The sequence below is a fragment of the Miniopterus schreibersii genome (assembly GCF_964146895.1).
Source record: "Miniopterus schreibersii genome assembly, chromosome: 10".
Lineage (NCBI taxonomy): Eukaryota > Metazoa > Chordata > Mammalia > Chiroptera > Miniopteridae > Miniopterus > Miniopterus schreibersii.
Genome location: NC_138110.1, coordinates 44,570,065 through 44,587,392, shown reverse-complemented (window position 1 = coordinate 44,587,392; position 17,328 = coordinate 44,570,065). Strand labels below are relative to the sequence as shown.

General features: G+C 41.8%; 1 protein-coding gene across 1 annotated transcript in view; it reads left to right on the top strand.

The window, feature by feature from the left end:
* Positions 1-17,328, top strand: part of LAMA1 (laminin subunit alpha 1) — a 134,593-nt gene that overhangs the window by 53,000 nt on the left and 64,265 nt on the right. The window contains exons 9-17 of the mRNA XM_081149847.1: positions 408-513; positions 2,490-2,650; positions 3,531-3,671; positions 4,482-4,655; positions 6,054-6,155; positions 7,173-7,384; positions 8,137-8,248; positions 10,513-10,623; positions 16,652-16,779. Coding sequence (XP_081005973.1) covers positions 408-513; positions 2,490-2,650; positions 3,531-3,671; positions 4,482-4,655; positions 6,054-6,155; positions 7,173-7,384; positions 8,137-8,248; positions 10,513-10,623; positions 16,652-16,779 — 1,247 coding nt within the window. The remainder of the gene's footprint in view (positions 1-407; positions 514-2,489; positions 2,651-3,530; positions 3,672-4,481; positions 4,656-6,053; positions 6,156-7,172; positions 7,385-8,136; positions 8,249-10,512; positions 10,624-16,651; positions 16,780-17,328) is intronic.

Here is a 17,328-nt window from a genome sequence, read left to right as displayed (position 1 = left end):
TAAAGCAGCTCTGTCTTGCCCATAGGAAGTGCTCAGTCAATCCTCAATTGACTTCATAAGTAGTTGTCACATGAGTCCCTGTGAGGGTCTGGTCATAGGTGACCAGACGTATATGTAAGTGAGGTTTATATATATATGTCTCTGAGAGATAGTGGGGTAGGGAGGTGGTGGGTAGTATTGATAATGGGAAAGGACGACACTTTGCTAATGAAACTAGCTGCTGTCACCAACAAAAAGATGTTTGAGGCTTTCTAGCTTGAGCTCACCTTATCTTCCTGAGACCTACACCTCTTGGATACAGAGATCATTGTAATAGTCATGTCTTGGATAAAAAAATCGACACCTTGTCATTGATATTATTGCTATTATTTCTAGTAAGATAATTCAAGACAACCCATGCCTTTCAGGTGTCTCCGTATGAAGACAACCCTTGCCATCCCTGTGACTGTGACCCTTTGGGGTCCCTCAGTTCTGTCTGTATTAAGGATGATCTCCATTCTGATTTACACAAAGGTAAGTTGTGCTTGTAATTAATTTCTTTTCTTTTCCTTTCCTTTTCTTTTCGTTTTCCTTTTCTTTTCTTTTCTTTCTTTCGAAGATTTATAACTAGTGAGACTATTACTATTGTGTAATAGTTTGGTGACATGATTTGCTATTGATTCTTTTGTTCACCAAATACTTATCAAGTACCTACTATGTGCCAGGCAGTTTTCTAGGACCTAGGAACACATGCTTGAACATGATGATCAGGGTTCCTGCTCACAGGCAAACTCTAAACAAACACGTGCATGTGTAGTATAATGCTAGGCAGGGTTAAGGGCCACAGCATAAAGCAAAATCAGGAATCGTGATTGAAGGGAGATAAAGAGAGTGTGGAGATGACAATGCCAGAGGGAAAAAGTGATGTTTGAGAGGTTAATTGAGCATCTGATGAAAGAAGCAATAAGGCTTATTTAAAGTCGTATGTGGAACACAGTAAATAGCAATCACTTTATTTAGCTCTTAGAGGACACCGGGCTTTCCCATGCATCTAATCTCACAAAGCAAGCAAATCCTCCAGTTAACTTTGTAAATGTCAGTGTTCTCTTTTGTTTCAAAACCTGGCCAATGGACTTGCAAATGCATGTCTCCTGAATAGGTTGCATCTGTTTAGAGACTTCTGTGACCCCATCAAATTCTCATTCACTAGCAGTTAACATGGACATTGACCAGCAGGAAAGGAAGTGCCAATTGTGGAGCCCGCTGGCAATGTGGAGGGTACATTGCACATTTGAATTGATTCTTAACTGCCGTTAATGAGAGGATGATGACAATGATAAGGACAATTTCTCTTGGTTGGGTTCACTTAAAAAATATATATCATTTTAACTTTCAACCAGAACAGATAGAAATCATTTAACCCATTCTACAGGCAAGGAAACTATCTCAGAGCAGTTAAGAAACTTGGCTGAGGTTACACAACCACAAAGTTTCAGAGTTGGCATTAAAAGCAAAGATAGTGCTTATTGTCCTCTACTATTTGCCTCTGTTTAAAAAACAAACAACGCCCCCCCCCAAAACCACCAAAACTTTATATTGTGATATAGTTCACTGCCATACAGCAGAGCACACCCATTTAATGTGTAGTGTTTTTTGGCATGTTTGTGGGTGCAACCATCACTGCAATATAATATTGGTGCATTTTCACCACCCCATAAAGAAACCCCTTACCCATCTCTCATTTCCCTCCATCCTTCCTCCGGGTCCTAGGCAACCACCGATTTACTTTCTCTCTACAGAGCTGCTTATTCTGAACATTTCATATAAATAGAACCACACAGTACGTGTTTTTTTGTGAGTGGCTTCTTTCACTTAGCGTAATGTTTTCGAGGTTCATCCATGTTGTAGCATGAATCAGCCCTTCAATCCTTGTTGTTGCTGAATGATAGATATTCCATTATGTGTATATATCACATTTTATATATCCATTCGTCAGTTAATGAACATTTGGGTGTTTAGACTTATTGGCTATTACAAATAATGCTGCTTCAAACATTCACACACAGTGTTTTGGTGGATGTGTTTCCATTTTTCTTGGGTAAATACATAGGAGTGGGATTGCTGGATCGTATAGTAACTATATGCTTAACATTTTAAAAAGTGCCCAACGGTTTTCCAAAGCTACTGCACTGTTTTACATTCCCACCAGCCTCTGTGCTTTCATCTCTGGTTTTTTCTTTAAACCAGGGGTTGACAATCTATGGTCCATGGAGCGTACCTGACAGCGCCTGTTTTTGTAAATAAACTTGTATTGGAAGAGAGCTGTGCCCATCTGTGTATGCATTCTCTATGGTTGCTTTCAAACAATAATGGCGGAGCTGAGCACAACAGAGACTCTGGCCAAAAAGCCTGAACTATTTCCTCTCTGGCCCTTTGCAGATAGAGTTTGCTGACCCCTGCTTTAAACACCTTTACTTCCTGTTGGGTCACTGCCATTCTTTTCTTCCCAGGAAAATGGCCAGGTCAGTGTCCATGCAGGGGAGGCTACACAGGACAAAAATGTGATCGCTGCCAATTTGGCTACAGGGGTTACCCAGCCTGCGTCCCCTGTGACTGCAGTCCAGCTGGCAGCGTGAACGAGGACCCGTGCTCAGAGCCTTGTCTCTGTAAGGTACGTGGAGGGTAAAGCTGCCCCTGAGTTTCCTTTGGGGCTTCCGGAAAAAGGGAAACATCCCATTGCTCAGGGGATCAGTTCCTGAGCAAAGCAGCGAGGTTGACGCGGAGCCTCCCACGTTCTTCACTTCCTGCGAAGCACGACGTTGTCACACTGAGTTGGCCCCAGGGAATGTCCTTGGACTTAGATGGGCGCCCGGGTTTCTTTTTCGGAGCCTTCTGGGCAATGGCCATATGTTCCAGAGGCGTTTCTGTTGCTTCCTGGGTGAGACCAAACACTGCAGTTCTTGGGCCTTGACTGTCACCTCCTGTGACATTGTTTTTCCGTTTTATGTTTGGAGGAGAACCAGGAAAACACTGAATTTCTAGGAATACTTGTTAAAGGCACACGGTCTGGGAGGTGTTTTATTTGGCTCTCTGATATTAATAACCATTTCCCCTGAAATTCTAAGGACTTCTGATTATATCCTATGTGCTCATTCCCATGTAAGCAGAGTCTTAGGCACATGTGACTGAAAATAATCTTGAGCATTTATAAATAAGACGAACAATCATATAGCCATGTTCAGGTATTGAAATGTTTGAAAGATCAGCAAAGATGGAAGATTTAAAACAAAACAGGACAAAAAAGCCACTGCTATACAACGACCTCGCTCTGAGAGCCTTAGCCTTGTTCTTGACTATAAAATCAAGTGACATTTCGAAGTATCTGTTCTGGAAATATTGCTGTCATGAGGCTTCACATGTACTAAGAGCATCTTTTTATTTACATGTTTTTCTGAATCGCCAAACACCTTTCTTTTTAATGCCCTGTTAATGTGATTTTTATTCTGTCCACCTACTGGTTTCAAAAGCTAATTTTTTACCCTAACTTGCAGGAAAATGTTGAGGGGGAAAACTGTGATCGCTGCAAGCCAGGATTTTATAACTTGAAGGAAAGAAACCCCCAGGGCTGCTCTGAGTGTTTCTGCTTTGGCGTTTCCGATGTCTGCGACAGTCTTTCTTGGCCCATCAGTCAGGTGAGGCACTGTCCAGGAGCTGGGACTTAATAAGTGTGCCCCTCTGCCCTGGCCAGGTCGCCCAGTTGCTTGGAGTGTCGTCCCTTACACCAAAAAGGTTGAGGGTTTGATTCCTGGTCAGGACACATACCTAGGTTGCGAGTTCGATCCCCTGACTTACCCATGATAACCACCTCTCCTCCCCGTGCCCATCTCAGGAGACCTGCATTCAGGATCAGGTGGGGGTGGGGTGCTATTCACTGAACCCCCTTTCCCTCCCTCCCTTACCTACCATCAGGCTGATGAGGAACAGGGCAGCCTGGGGGGAGGGAGGAGAAACTTCTAACAGTACCTGAGAATGAGGTGAGTTCCTGTATGTGATCCCTTGTCATTTCTATGTAGGTGACACATTGGGAGGATGGGATCTGGAGGCTATTTTTATGCACTTTTCAGCATTTGGCTGAAGAGCAGGGGCAACAGCAAAGGAGAAGTCATAGTTAGCAAAAGACATTTTATTCAATACATTTATTAAGTTTTTTGCTAATTTTTAAATGTAAAAAATATATCTGTGACCTTCACAACTTTGCTCACCTATTTGCTTATACTTGATCTGGATTTGGAGGATGTGTGGCTTGTTCTCAGGTTTTCTGGTACTTTGGTAAGTAAAAGGGTCACAGGCCCTGAAGCTTTATGGGCACCTTGTATTAACCGCGTCCCTAGCTAAGCTTTCTGGGTCTGTCCCTTCATTGTGAACATACTAGCTCTAGCCTGGGTTAAATCGAAGGTGACCTCTACTTCTAATTCTAAAATTCTTGGATCACTCTTTTTAAGGTGAAAGATATGTCCGGGTGGCTGGTCACCGACTTGATCAGTCCGAATAAGATCCCATCTCAGCAGGACGCACTGGGTGGGCGCCATCAGATCAGCGTCAACAACACCGCGGCCATGCAGCGGCTCACTTCCAAGTATTACTGGTCAGCGCCGAAGGCCTACCTCGGAAATAAGGTACTGCTAGTGACAGTGTCTCGGACAAAGATCTCAGAGCACATTAAGAAAGAACTGTTGGCATTTTAAGTGGTCTTATTGGCCACTTGAGCGTTTGACAGAAAATCACACAGCTTTTACCTGCACCTGACTCACAGTCTTTTTTATCCGTGTTTGACTTTTTGTTACATGGTGAAAATAAGAACCTTGTTCTTCTTGGCCCGTCACAGGCAGTCTGTTGTGTGAAGTCTTGTCCCTTCTCCTGGGTCACTTGGGCCTTAGTGAAGTGACATTCCTATTTGATTAGCTGTGTGTTTATCTTAGTCTGACATATGGAAGACACTAAGAAAGGTTGTGTGCGGGGACTGTTGCACTGCCTCTGGCTTCTTTATCATGGTGATGGTGGCTCACATAAAGTTCACATTTAAGAACAGATAGAATCCTTTCCATTTAAAGAAAATGCTAAAGGGTGAGACTATAAAGTGGAAAGCTGGTTAATATGATTTAACCTTTCCCTTCAGTGACCTAGTCCCATTCCCCCCAGTTAGAACACTGCTCTCCAGATTCTGATTAATCTGAAAGTATGTTCAGTGGAATCTCTCTCAATAACTATAGCTCTCTGCTCACCTTTCCCATGAGTTTGGTTTGCTGTAACGTAATGGTATGTTTGCATAGTAGCGTAGGTCTTGTAGCTTGGGAAATTTTGTTTTATATATGCTTATGTGGTGTTTATTTTTTATTATTTTCCCCATCATATAATCATAAAAGATGTTTTCTATTTATAATATGAGCATATCACCAAAGGTCAGTAGTTTTGTGTTTTTGTGGAAGGTTTTTGGGTTTGTTTTTTTTTGTCTCTTGAGATCACCTCTCCAATTTTATGGTGTAAAGATTGGTATATGAATTCTGAACATTACATTGTTGTAATGCACCTGGCAAAAATAAAATCTCTATTTTACATCAAAGGATATCTGATCAGGAAGAAAAACCTCTAGTTCTTTCTTTAGCTGATCAAACAGGCGTCTTACTGTTCTCCTCCAAACAGGGCAGTGAGATCAGCATTTTGAGATTGTAGCTGTGGATCAAACTCCCCACCCCCTAGAGTATTTATGTGAAATAAATGTCTGTTACATGATTAGCAGGTGTTCTTAGTGATTTACCTTGGGGCCTCTAAGAAGGAGTATGTTTTTCTTCCATGCATTTAAACAATGTCCTGCATTCTGGTAATATCGATTAAACACAATATTCATACACTATGCTTTCTTTTCACCGCCTTTAATGTGAACTTCCTCCATGTCATGGCCACTCAGACACCTGAAAGCCTGGTGGTTTCCAGATGGCCTCTAGCAACCACTTCCTCTTGCTGGGAGGCCATGGTCATGTCTCCCCTTGGGGTTCACTCTCGCTTAAACATTCCAGCTGACCGCATTCGGGGGATTCCTGAAGTACACGGTGTCTTATGAATTTCCAGTGGAGACAGTGGACAGTGCCCTCGTGTCTTATGCTGACGTTATCATTAAGGTAATTGCTTTTACATCACTTTGCCATAGAATTGAAGAGCTTAGTGGGGTGACAGTTTTATGACATGAAGTGACCAAGTGAGGCCTTGGTAGCAAGGAGCTCATAGCCAAGTGGCCATTTAGCAGTGATTTGCCTCCTCTGGATACCAGGAGACTGAGTGTGAGAATTCTGTCTTTGGGCCCATTTCCGGAATTGCCTCCGGGCAGCCAGCACCTGTCACTCTTCCCTTGATCCCCACAGACGACCCATCTTATCACAGTTTAAAGGGAGATGAGTTTTTGTTGCGATGTTGGAACTAACTTTTCGGCCCCTTTGGTCTCCCTCCCCTCCTGCTACATTGCCCCCCACACGAGTGATTCGGCAGCAGTGCCAAATGGAGACAGGAATTGTGCTACCATTTGTGTCCTCAGTCCTCACCCTTCCTGTCCCTTGTCCCTTTTTCCCCACCCCTCCTCTTCCCCATCATAAAAAGCCCCAGCTCGGCCTCGCCCAGGATTCCCAGGGTGGTCAGAAACCATTTCAGGTTTTTGTCTGCAGTGTCTGCACCTCTCCCATTACCTTTAATGCCCTGTCCCTCCATCTCCAACCTGCAGCACTTGGAAACTATGAGCCAAACACCCATTTTGTTAACAGCAATTTTTAATTTTTAACAAAAAATTCAACAGCTATTTTATGAAAAGCTGGAAGTATATTTATTTACTTTTTCTACTTTTGTTCTTCAGCTAACGATTAAGGGTGTCGGACTGGTTGCTTTGAGGAAAACTGTGGACAAATGCATGATTTCGGTTCTTTTCTGACATCCCAGCAAAGGACACAGTTTTTAGATTTATTACGCAAATCCCTCTGAGAGGAATACAATGAAACATCTCTGATAGTTCTGGACCAAGAGTTACAAACCCCATTACCCAAGCACCTACACACAAATGAAAAGCCATGCTATTGAATGTAAAATTTGCTTTCACTTTTTGATCAGGAAATTGAATTACAAATATACTTCCTCTTGTTTCAAAATATTAGGGAAATGGCCTCACTTTAAGCACCCAGGCTGAGGGCCTGTCATTGCAGCCCTACGAGGAGTACTTCAACGTGGTTAGGCTTGTGCCTGAGAACTTCCGAGACTTTAATAACAAAAGGGAGATAGATCGAGATCAGCTGCTGACGGTCCTTGCCAATGTGACACATCTTTTGATCAGAGCCAACTACAATTCTGCGAAAATGGCTCTTTACAGGTGCGTATTGAAAGGGAGGGAAACCTTATGGTAAGGGTACTTCACTCTTGTCTGTTTATTGTTATATATTGTAAGCTTGATATATTTTACTCAATTATTTTAAGGACACAGCTAATAGAATTGGCTATCTTAAAGTTATTTTTAGTACTGTAATTTTATTGACGATGTCAGAATACTTGTCCATGCAAATGTATCTTGTAGGAGCTAGACTGGACATCAGGATCAGAAATTTTCAGGGTGGTTTTCTGAGAAATGCCTGATGAGATAACAGTTGTCTGGACCACATGGCATCTGGTTTTTACCCTCCTGATGTTAATGGTCTTAGATTTTGCACAGTCCATTTAAGCTAACATGCCTATCCTTAGTCATTTTATTACTTTGAGTCAATTTCTGGCAATGCTAGGCTAAGCATAAACATTGGCTGCAGCTAAAACAAATGTAGAATCACACATTTAAGGACAATTTCTCTGTATCAGAGATGAGACAATTGAATGGATTAATTTTTCTGAAGCACTTCAACTCAGAATGGGTGACACAGCTGTCTATAGGTAGCAGCATGTCTTTGCACCAAATATTGAAGGTATTTCGGGTAATAATGATAGCTCCAGAAAGTGTATTATGAAAATCTTCAATTATTTAACAAAAAAATCACATTACTGTTTTGTTTGAATTTGCCTTTTTTTAAGAATCTGTCTTCATGTTAAATGTTGTTTGTAAATAAGTCATATAATGACCCCTGTCTCTATGTGTAGGTTGGATTCTGTCTCTCTGGACACAGCCAGCCCTAACGTTATAGACCTGGCACTGGCCACCGAAGTGGAGCACTGCGAATGTCCCCAAGGCTATGCAGGGATCTCCTGTGAGGTAACACTCCTGTCCTGTCTTCTTTCTTTTTCTCTTTCTTAAGGGGGAAACATGCCTTGAAGGTGATGTAATGATGTACTTTTGAATTTTAACTTTAGAAACCTAGTGTTTCTAAACTTTAGACTTTTGGGGACTATAGGAATATTGGAAACCACGTGTTTAAAGAAGTCTGGTTCCTCTGCCAGGGACACTCTTCTGAGCTCTTTCTGTATGTTGCCTCATTTAATCCTGGCAACAACCATTTCAGGTAGGTACTTCACATATTTTCTGTTCTGCAGATTAAGAAACTGAGGCAGATTAAGAAACTGAGGTGGTCAGATCAGGATTTGAACTTCATCCATCTGTTAAGCACCACGTGATCCTGCCTTTCGTTGTTTCTGATTGATTATGATCATGAACATTTGTCATTGGTTGTGATTTCTTGGCAGTCATTTTCTACAGAGTGAGGACAGTTAACCCTTAATTGTTTTTATGACTCTTTATTAATTATAAACTTTGCAATTAGTAAAGTTGGTCTAATGCTTCATGGTGTGAATATTTAAATATTTCCATTTAAAAAAAAAAATATTTCGATTTAAATATTTTTCAGACTTAAAAAAAATTTTTTTAATCCTCACCTGAAGATATGTTTTTTATTGATTTGAGAGCGAGAGAAAGGGAGAAGAGAGACAGACATCGACGTGAGAAACATTGACCAGTTGCCTTCTGTATGCACCCGTACAATCCCCAACCGGGGATCGAACCCACAACCCTGGGCATGTGCCCTGACAGGGAATCGAACCAACCCTCAACCCTTCGGTGCATGAGACAACGCTCTAACCAACTGAGCCACACCAACCAGTGATGACTGTTTTTTTAAACCAATGAACTTTTACTTAGATCTCAAACATTTATTTTTAGGCCCAGAAGATATCTGTAGGTCCTGTCCCCTGAGTGCATAATGCTTCATGAGTAAACGGCTCTAAAGCTGCCTCATAGCATGTGGCACATGGCATAGGAGAGCCTGGAGCTCGGGCAGGGAGAACCATGGGAGTGGAAACTCCAGGCCAGCTACACCAGGAGGGGGCAGCAGAGAGCGGCCGCTGCTGGAAAACAGTTCACTGGGCTCTCGAGGGAAAGTTGCTGATGTGCATGGGATGGTGGCTCAAGTAAGAACAAGAATCTCGATACATGTTTTCAAGTGTTTCTGTTAAGCAGAAGAGCTCACTATTTAATCAAACTCTTACTCAGAAGCTGACTTAAAGAATCAGCTTCTAGCCACCAGGCAGAGCTTCAGGCAGCTATCTGCTCAATGCTCATCTGCAGATAAGGAGAGCATGGCTGTATAGAAGTGGTAGGGAACTTTCCCAAGGTCAGTTTGAATGAATACATTTATATATTACTTGTAGAATGAAAATACCCTTTAAGAATTCTTATAATAAAAACAAATCTGCACCCCCTTTTACCATGCCTCCGTGGGCATGTCCTGGCCTCCAAATGAATCATTCCCCAGTGTAGTCTAAACATGTTTGCTGTCTGCTGTAGCCCTGGGCGGGCTGTGGATGCGGGTCCTGGAGGTATGCACACCTGGCTTTGAATCATCCACTGGCACAAAGGGCACATTATCTAACTGCCCCGTGTTCCAGATTCCACATCTATAATATACAGGGGATATTTCTCAGGGTTGTCTCAAGGACTAAATGAGTTTCGGTGTCTGGAGTGGTTCTCTGCTCCTCATGGGCAGGGAGTGGTATCCTTGAATGCCCACACTGTCTATCCAGCACTGAGACCCCCGAAGCACATCTATAATGTTTGCTCAGTTAAACTGATGCAGTTTGACTCAGACCTGCATTTGAATATTTTGGTAGCAACATTGAATGAATTTTAAGCAAAAGAAAAAAATGAAGTTGAGGGAAAGAATCCTCTCGGTTGAAACACTGTTAAATGGCTGTGTGTTGTGACATGATTTCTAAGAATGTTGCAGTGGAATACCAAGCAGGTGTATGCCAACTCATTAAGTTTTTGTCCCTTTGCTTCTACCTTTAAAAAAGAAATAAGGAGCTGGAATATGGTGATGGTTGCACAACTTGGTAAATTTACTAAAAAGTCTTTGAATTGTACTCTTAAAATGGGTACATTTTATAGACACGTGAATGATACCTTGATGATGTTTGGGGAAAGTAAGAAAAAAGGAAAGAAATAGATTTCTCACATATTGGGAAGATGATTTGGGTCATGGACAAAGTTGCCTTCGGCAGCATCAGTTGCCCATCCTTCTTTTGCAGTCCTGCCTCTCTGGCTATTACCGCCTGGACGGAATACTCTTTGGAGGAATTTGTCAACCCTGTGAATGCCATGGCCATGCAGCTGAGTGTGATATTCAAGGCACTTGTTTTGTGAGTCTTACCGAAACCTCTCCCACCCATCCCAAAGTCATCTGCTGTGCAGAAGTGATTTTTTTAAAAAGTGATTCTTCCACAGGAGAATATCCCTGCCCTTGAAGACCCCAAAGGAAATTTGCAGATTTAAGTTCATGTCATAAAATATTTCCTGCTTTCCCTCCCCCTTTTTTTGAAAAACATGTTACTTTGGTGATAGGAGAAAAGGAGTATATAACTTCACTGTAGGTTTTTATTAGAACAATGAAAAGTAATTATTACTTTGCAAGATTATAAAGCCATATAAAGGTAGAAAATGTCCACTGATTAAAAAGGATCAGATGTTTAAATGCAAATGCAAGGATTTTTAAAAACATTATATTACATAATAGATCACAAGAGGGATAATAAAACTAAAAATCATACTCATTTGTACAATCGATAATACTTTATAGTTGTTAGCTTGGACCAACTCTTTAAACAAGTACTTCTTTCATGCACTATGAGCTGAAACAGGGCTTCACAAATATGTAATTAATCTTGAGAATGAACTTTGGGGCAGATACAGGGCATGACTTGTTTTTTAACTTCAGTGAGGAATTCTATTAGGCTCTCATGCCTGGAATCCAGGCCACACTCCTGAGTTTTAATGGATTCGCTCCTCATAGATGGAGTGAATGCGTATGTTAATTAGCTGAACCCCATTCATCCTAGGGATATGTTCACACTTTTTCCAAAAGAGATTGATTGAATCACAGAGCTAGGGAAAATGATCAGAACCATGGAGAAGATCTTGGCAAGATGCCAGGGGTGGTTTTTTCTCTCCAGAGCCTAATTTTTTATTCTGTGAGTGCAGCATTCATTTTGTTCTTTGATCATTTCCTTGTTCTGTAAGTAAAGCATCTATAGAATTGCATGAAATGATGGTTTTCACACAGACTCAGTCCTCGTGGATCAGTTTGCTCAGGCATACAGCTTCCCACAGCTCGATGAGGTTGTTGCTTTGAAACATCTCTCCCTTTGCCATTGGGGTTTGCAAGGCCAGCCTTTTGGAGGCCTTTGCCAGCATCTGGGGTGCCCAGCAGGTCGTGGTTGTGCCACCTATGGCTCTAGCTACAGGTAGGCTGAAAGAGTACTTGCACATGTTTCTAGTACTATGTATTTACAAAAGTGTATACTCGCATTTAAGTGGAAATGCTAAATAGCACCTGTCCTTAAAGCTCTAATCACCATAAATGGTAATTTTTATAGTTTCAAATTTTTTTGGAAATAGTTTTAAATTTACAAAAGGGTTACAACAATAGAGAGTTCCTGTGTAACCTTTACCCTGCTTCCCCTAAAACTCACATCTTGCATAACCTAGTAGTTATCAAAACTAAGAAATTAACATTGGCACAGTCCCATCAACTAAACTATGAATTGCACTCATATGTTCCTTTTCCTTCCAAACCCAGGGTCCTACATTGCATTCAGTGACCCCACCTCCTTCGGTCTGTGAGTGTCTAGTCTTTCCCTGTCTTTTATGACTGTAGCACTTGTGAGGAGTGCTGGACATCCTCTGGGATGTTCCTCAGCTGGGGCTGGGCTGTTTTCTCATGATTAGGTTGAGGTTATGAATTTTGGGTAGGTAGGTATGGAGGTGACATACCCTCGGAACCCCTTTTGTCACTATCTTCTTCCTGGGGATGTTAGCCAGGGTCATGTGAATGAGGTGGTGTCTGCCAGGATTTGCCAGTATATTTTCCTTTTTTAAATAATTAATATTTGAAGGAGCAAAAACAATAAAAATTTAGATCGAGATTTAAGGTACATCAAACTTGGTAGCATCATTTATCTGTTTAATCTAACTTGGCTTTTTTATATTCTCTTTTTAAACGAAACCTTTAAATTCTGCCTGCTGTATGGCTGTGTATAGCCCTTGGTGTTGTACATAGCTATCTAGGGTTCAGAATATAACTTTTTATTTATAGTTTATTAGAGAGAAATCTCCATTTCTCCTTAGTGCTCCTATTTTTATTTTTATTTTATTTATTTATTTTTAAAATATGTTTTTATTGATTTCAAAGAGAAGAAGGGAGAGGGAGAGAAAGAGAGAAACAATAATGAGAGAGTCATTGATCAGCTGCCTCCTGCACATCCCCTACTGGGGATTGAGCCCAAAACCGAGGCGTGTGCCCTGACCTGGAATTGAACCGTGATCTCCTGGATCATAGGATGGTGCTCAACCATTGGGCCACCCTGGTGGGGCCCTATTCTTTTTTTTTTTTAAGACTTTGCTTTTTTTAAAAAAACAATTTTAGGTTTACAGCAAAATAGGAAGGTGCAGAGATTTCCCATATCCGTCCTGCCTCCACACACGCACATTCTCCCCCGTAATCAACACCCCCCCAGAGTGGTACATTTTATTACAGTCGATGAACCCACACTGACACGTCACAGTTACCCCAAATCCATTGTTTACCTTAGCCCGTACTCTTTTCTCTGCGCTCCCTCTGCTCTTCTCCCAAAGAGAAGCCAATTCCTTTGTTTTGCAAAGAGAGGAGCATAAAGTGCAGTTGTGCGTGTCTCGGACCCTCATGTTTTTCCTTCCCAATGAAGGGAAGATGTTTTTCCTCTCAGATGATGAGCCTTCCATCCTTCACACACCAGATCCGCCAACAGAGATGGTCCCTTGCGGGGGATGGTGGCACGTACCTGAGAAAACATTGAAACAAACCCTCAGTGGGTTCTTTAAAAGAACTACATAATAGTTTTCCCAAAGAGAAAGAAGACCCCACATGGCCCTTTGAGCAAAGAGAACATATCACAGACATTTTGCAATTGTACATAATGGAATATATTTTAATGAAACTGGTTATTTTGGGTAATAATTTCAGGTCAAGCACGTAGCTGCTTACCAAGACCAGTTGCATTTTTAATTGATTTGTATTAATTATAAAAACCAAGATGGGTAGGGAGAATAAAACTAGTTGTTACCAAAATGCCATCTGAGGACCAGTAGCATGGGTGTTGTCTAGGAGCTTCTCAGACATGCAGAACCTCAGGCCCCTCTCAGACCTCCCGAGTCAGAATCAGTAATTAACCCAGGTGATCTGTGTACACAGTCAAGTTTAGAAGCTCTGCTCTAGGATAACCTTAAATGAAACTTATGAAACCCTGGTACAAAAGGATGTAATACAAATGTTTATAGTCCCCAATTAAATTTAGTACATGGGAAGACTTTTAACAGTCTCAGTAATCATAGAAAAGTATACAGTTTAGAAACTGGACATATTATTTAAATTGTTGGATGAAGAACATACAATAAATGTTTGTAAAATGAGTAGCTCTAAGAGGAGGAGTTTGAAGGGAAGTGGAGCAGGGTGGACACCAGGGGAGAGGAAATGAGAGAAGAGGGCCCACAGGTGGGACTAGAGTGGATGAGTACAGGCAGGGGTGGGCAGGGGTCATAGGAGACAGCTCTGAATGGCACCTGCACAGGGGTGGGGGTCCTGGGGGGTCTGGGGAGGAAAGTGTGCAGAACAGGTGCAGGTTCCCTTGAGCCATAGAACTGCCCAGGTGCTCAGCGCTGCCTCCTCGGTCGGTGGGGCCATCTCCTTTCTCATGTACCTCCTATATACCTAGCTCAGGGTGATTTTACATTTGAAAGAGATGTTTCAAACGAGGAAAATAAGTCTTTTATATTTATTCATGTATTCCCTATTTCTAATGCTCTTTGCTCCTTGACATAAATTCAGATACCATCTGGATCGTGTTTCTGCCCCCGGGAAAACTGCTTTCACATTTCTCCAGTGGGAGTCTGATGGCCCACAAATTCTCTTCTTTTGTTTATCTGAAAAGGGCTTTCTTTTACCTTCACCACTGAAATATTTTTACAGATTTTTCTTTCAGTACTTGAGAGTTGTTCTGTTTGCTTATGGCTCGCAGTGTTTCACATGAAAAGTCGAGTGTAATTCTTTTCTATGTGATTCTCTGCGTGTTGTGTCTTCTTTCCTCAGCCTGCTTTTTAGATTTTTCTCCTGGTGATGGATCACATTATTTTTTTCTTATTCTCATATCTAGTAACTTCTTCCCTCCATTTTTTAAAAAACACTTTATTTGGAAATAATTCTAAATTTATGCAAACGTTGTAGGAATAAGAATAGTACTTAGAACACCCACCGTTTACCCAGATTCCCCTGTCGTCAACATTTTCCCCTCTTACTTTATTCTTCTTATTATTTACCTCTCTAGTCATGATTTTTCCCTAAACTACTTGAGAATAAGTTGCATACATTATGCCCATTTATCTCGAAATATTTCAGTGTGTATGTCCTGAGAATAAGGATATTCTCTTATGTAATCAGAGCACAGTTATTAACTTCAGTAAATTTAACATTAATACTCTACTTTTTCTAATCTACCATCTTTTTTTCAACGTTGTCAACTGACTCAGTTATGACCTTTATTGCATTTTCCCCTCCTTTACAGGCCCCCATCTAGGATTGGGTGTTTCTTTTTATTGTCATGTTCTTTAATCTCCTTTAATTCAAAATATTTCCACAGCATTTCTTTGTCTTTCAGGACATTGGCATCTTGAAGGACATAATAATTTTCCAAAAAAATAGAATGTCATGTCTCTCCTTTGGGGGCCTTCTCTCATTTTCCCGTGAATAGGCTCAGGTTATACTTTTCCAGCCGGAGTGCTTCATTAGTATGTCCTCAGAGCATGCACGTCAAGGCCCACTGTCCGCCTGCCCTCGCTGCTGGTGTTAACTCTGATTACACAGGCTGGGTGTTGTTCAGTTTCTCCACTATATAGTTAGCATTTTTTTTTCTTTTATAATTAATCAGCAGCCTGAGGGAGACACTTTAAGACCACGCAAGTGTCGTCTTCCTCATCAAACTCCCCCTTCGATTTTGCAGTCATTGACGGGTCTCACCCAGCCAGTACTTACTCCGATGTTTGTCAAAGAAGGATTCTCCAACTCCAGCCCTGCCCCCCATGCTTGTTGGTTAGCACACAGCATTTTTCTATAAGCAAGAACCCTCTCCCTTCCCCGTTTGTTTATTTCCCTACTTGCTTTCTATCTGGACTCATGAATTCCAAATTCTCCCAGATTTGGCCAGTGTAAGCATATCCAGTAGTTTTCGATTGTGTGATGAATATTGTTCGGTGGATGTTATTATGTTGCTGAGTTTTTAGATTGTGTTGTTTTCTTTTAAAGAACTTGGAAATTTGTGTTGGTAGACAGCATGATTATTTCAAGGTTTTTTATAAAAGCTTTGCTGGGGCGGTTCTTGGATAGCCTTTCCTCTGTGGCAGGTTTGCCACTACCAGGAACTAATTTTCCTTCTGGGGCTCTACTGAGTGTGCTGGGTGCGTTCCAGGGTCTCCCACACTGACTGCTTAGAATCCTAATGTCTCTGAGTTCTCCGTGAGTTCTGAATTTTTTAGCTTATAGGTCACCTGTCTTTCTTTGGCCTCAAGGAGTGGTACTCTAGGCACAGCAGCTTAGTATTCAGTAGCTGTTTGAAGGGGTCTCCCATGTAGATTTCTGGAGCTCTTGCTCTAAGAAACTCAAGTCCTCTCTTCACATTCCAGCAGGTACGGCCTTTCCAAACTCTGACCTCTGTCTCCTTAACAGTCCCCCCCCCCCCCACACACACACACTGCTTGGCAAGTGTCTCCAGGAAGAAAGACATGCGGTTGGAGGACTCATCCCACCGTCTTGGTTCTCACCAAATCTCAGACCTGCAGCCTCTCTTGTCCAGCGCCTGAAAACAGTTGGTTGATAGATTTGTCCCAGTTTTCTAATTGTTTCCTACAGAAGGGCAACAATGGTACCAGTTACTCTGATGTGGTTGAAGATGAAAGCTCTTATGCTTCCATTTGTACAAATTTAAAATTTTATTAATCAGGCAACAGGCAACCCCTCCTCATGTAACAGAGTTTGGTGACTTGTTCTAGCATTTTGTCTTTTTTTTCCACTTGTATTTCAAGTTGTTTTTAAATGAATCCTCTATAAACCCAGAGCTGAGTCAATTTTTCATGCATGTGTCCTAGGCGTGCGAACACAACACCACCGGGGACCACTGTGAGCAGTGCCTGCCCGGCTTTTACGGGCGACCTGCCCGAGGGACTCCTGGGGACTGCCAGCCTTGCGCCTGCCCCCTCTCCTCAGCCTCCAACAAGTAAGCCTGGCACCAGCCTGACGTGGCCAGAATTTCCAGCCAGATGTGTGCTGATATCTTCAGAACAACACTATGTGTGCAGTAAAACTGTGAATTTTGCCCAGTGATAAGTAATGATTAGGGTTAAAAATGGAGGAATGGATTCTTTTTAAACAAAGAAGTCTGGTGTACTTAATCATGTAAGGAAAGTTGTGTGCTGGCAAAGACATTTGTGTACTTTTTCCCCTTTTGTTCTAAAGCTGGTCATCAGTTCTTTCACAAGTATATACTGTGTGCCTACCACTGAGCTAGGGGGTATAGGGACACAAAGATGAATTAAACATGTTCCTGGACTTTAAACATTTTTGGTATAAGGACCAAAATATTCAGCTCATTGAAATGGGCTGAATTCGTTTACTTTATTCAACAAGCATTTATTGCATGCCTGCTATATACTGGGTATCCTAGTAGCTCCTCTGAGTACCAAACTATTCAGCCGTGGCTGCCAGCCCCGGAATCCACAGATGTGGTCGTGACCACAGTGGAGGACTGCCACTGTATGGTGGGAAT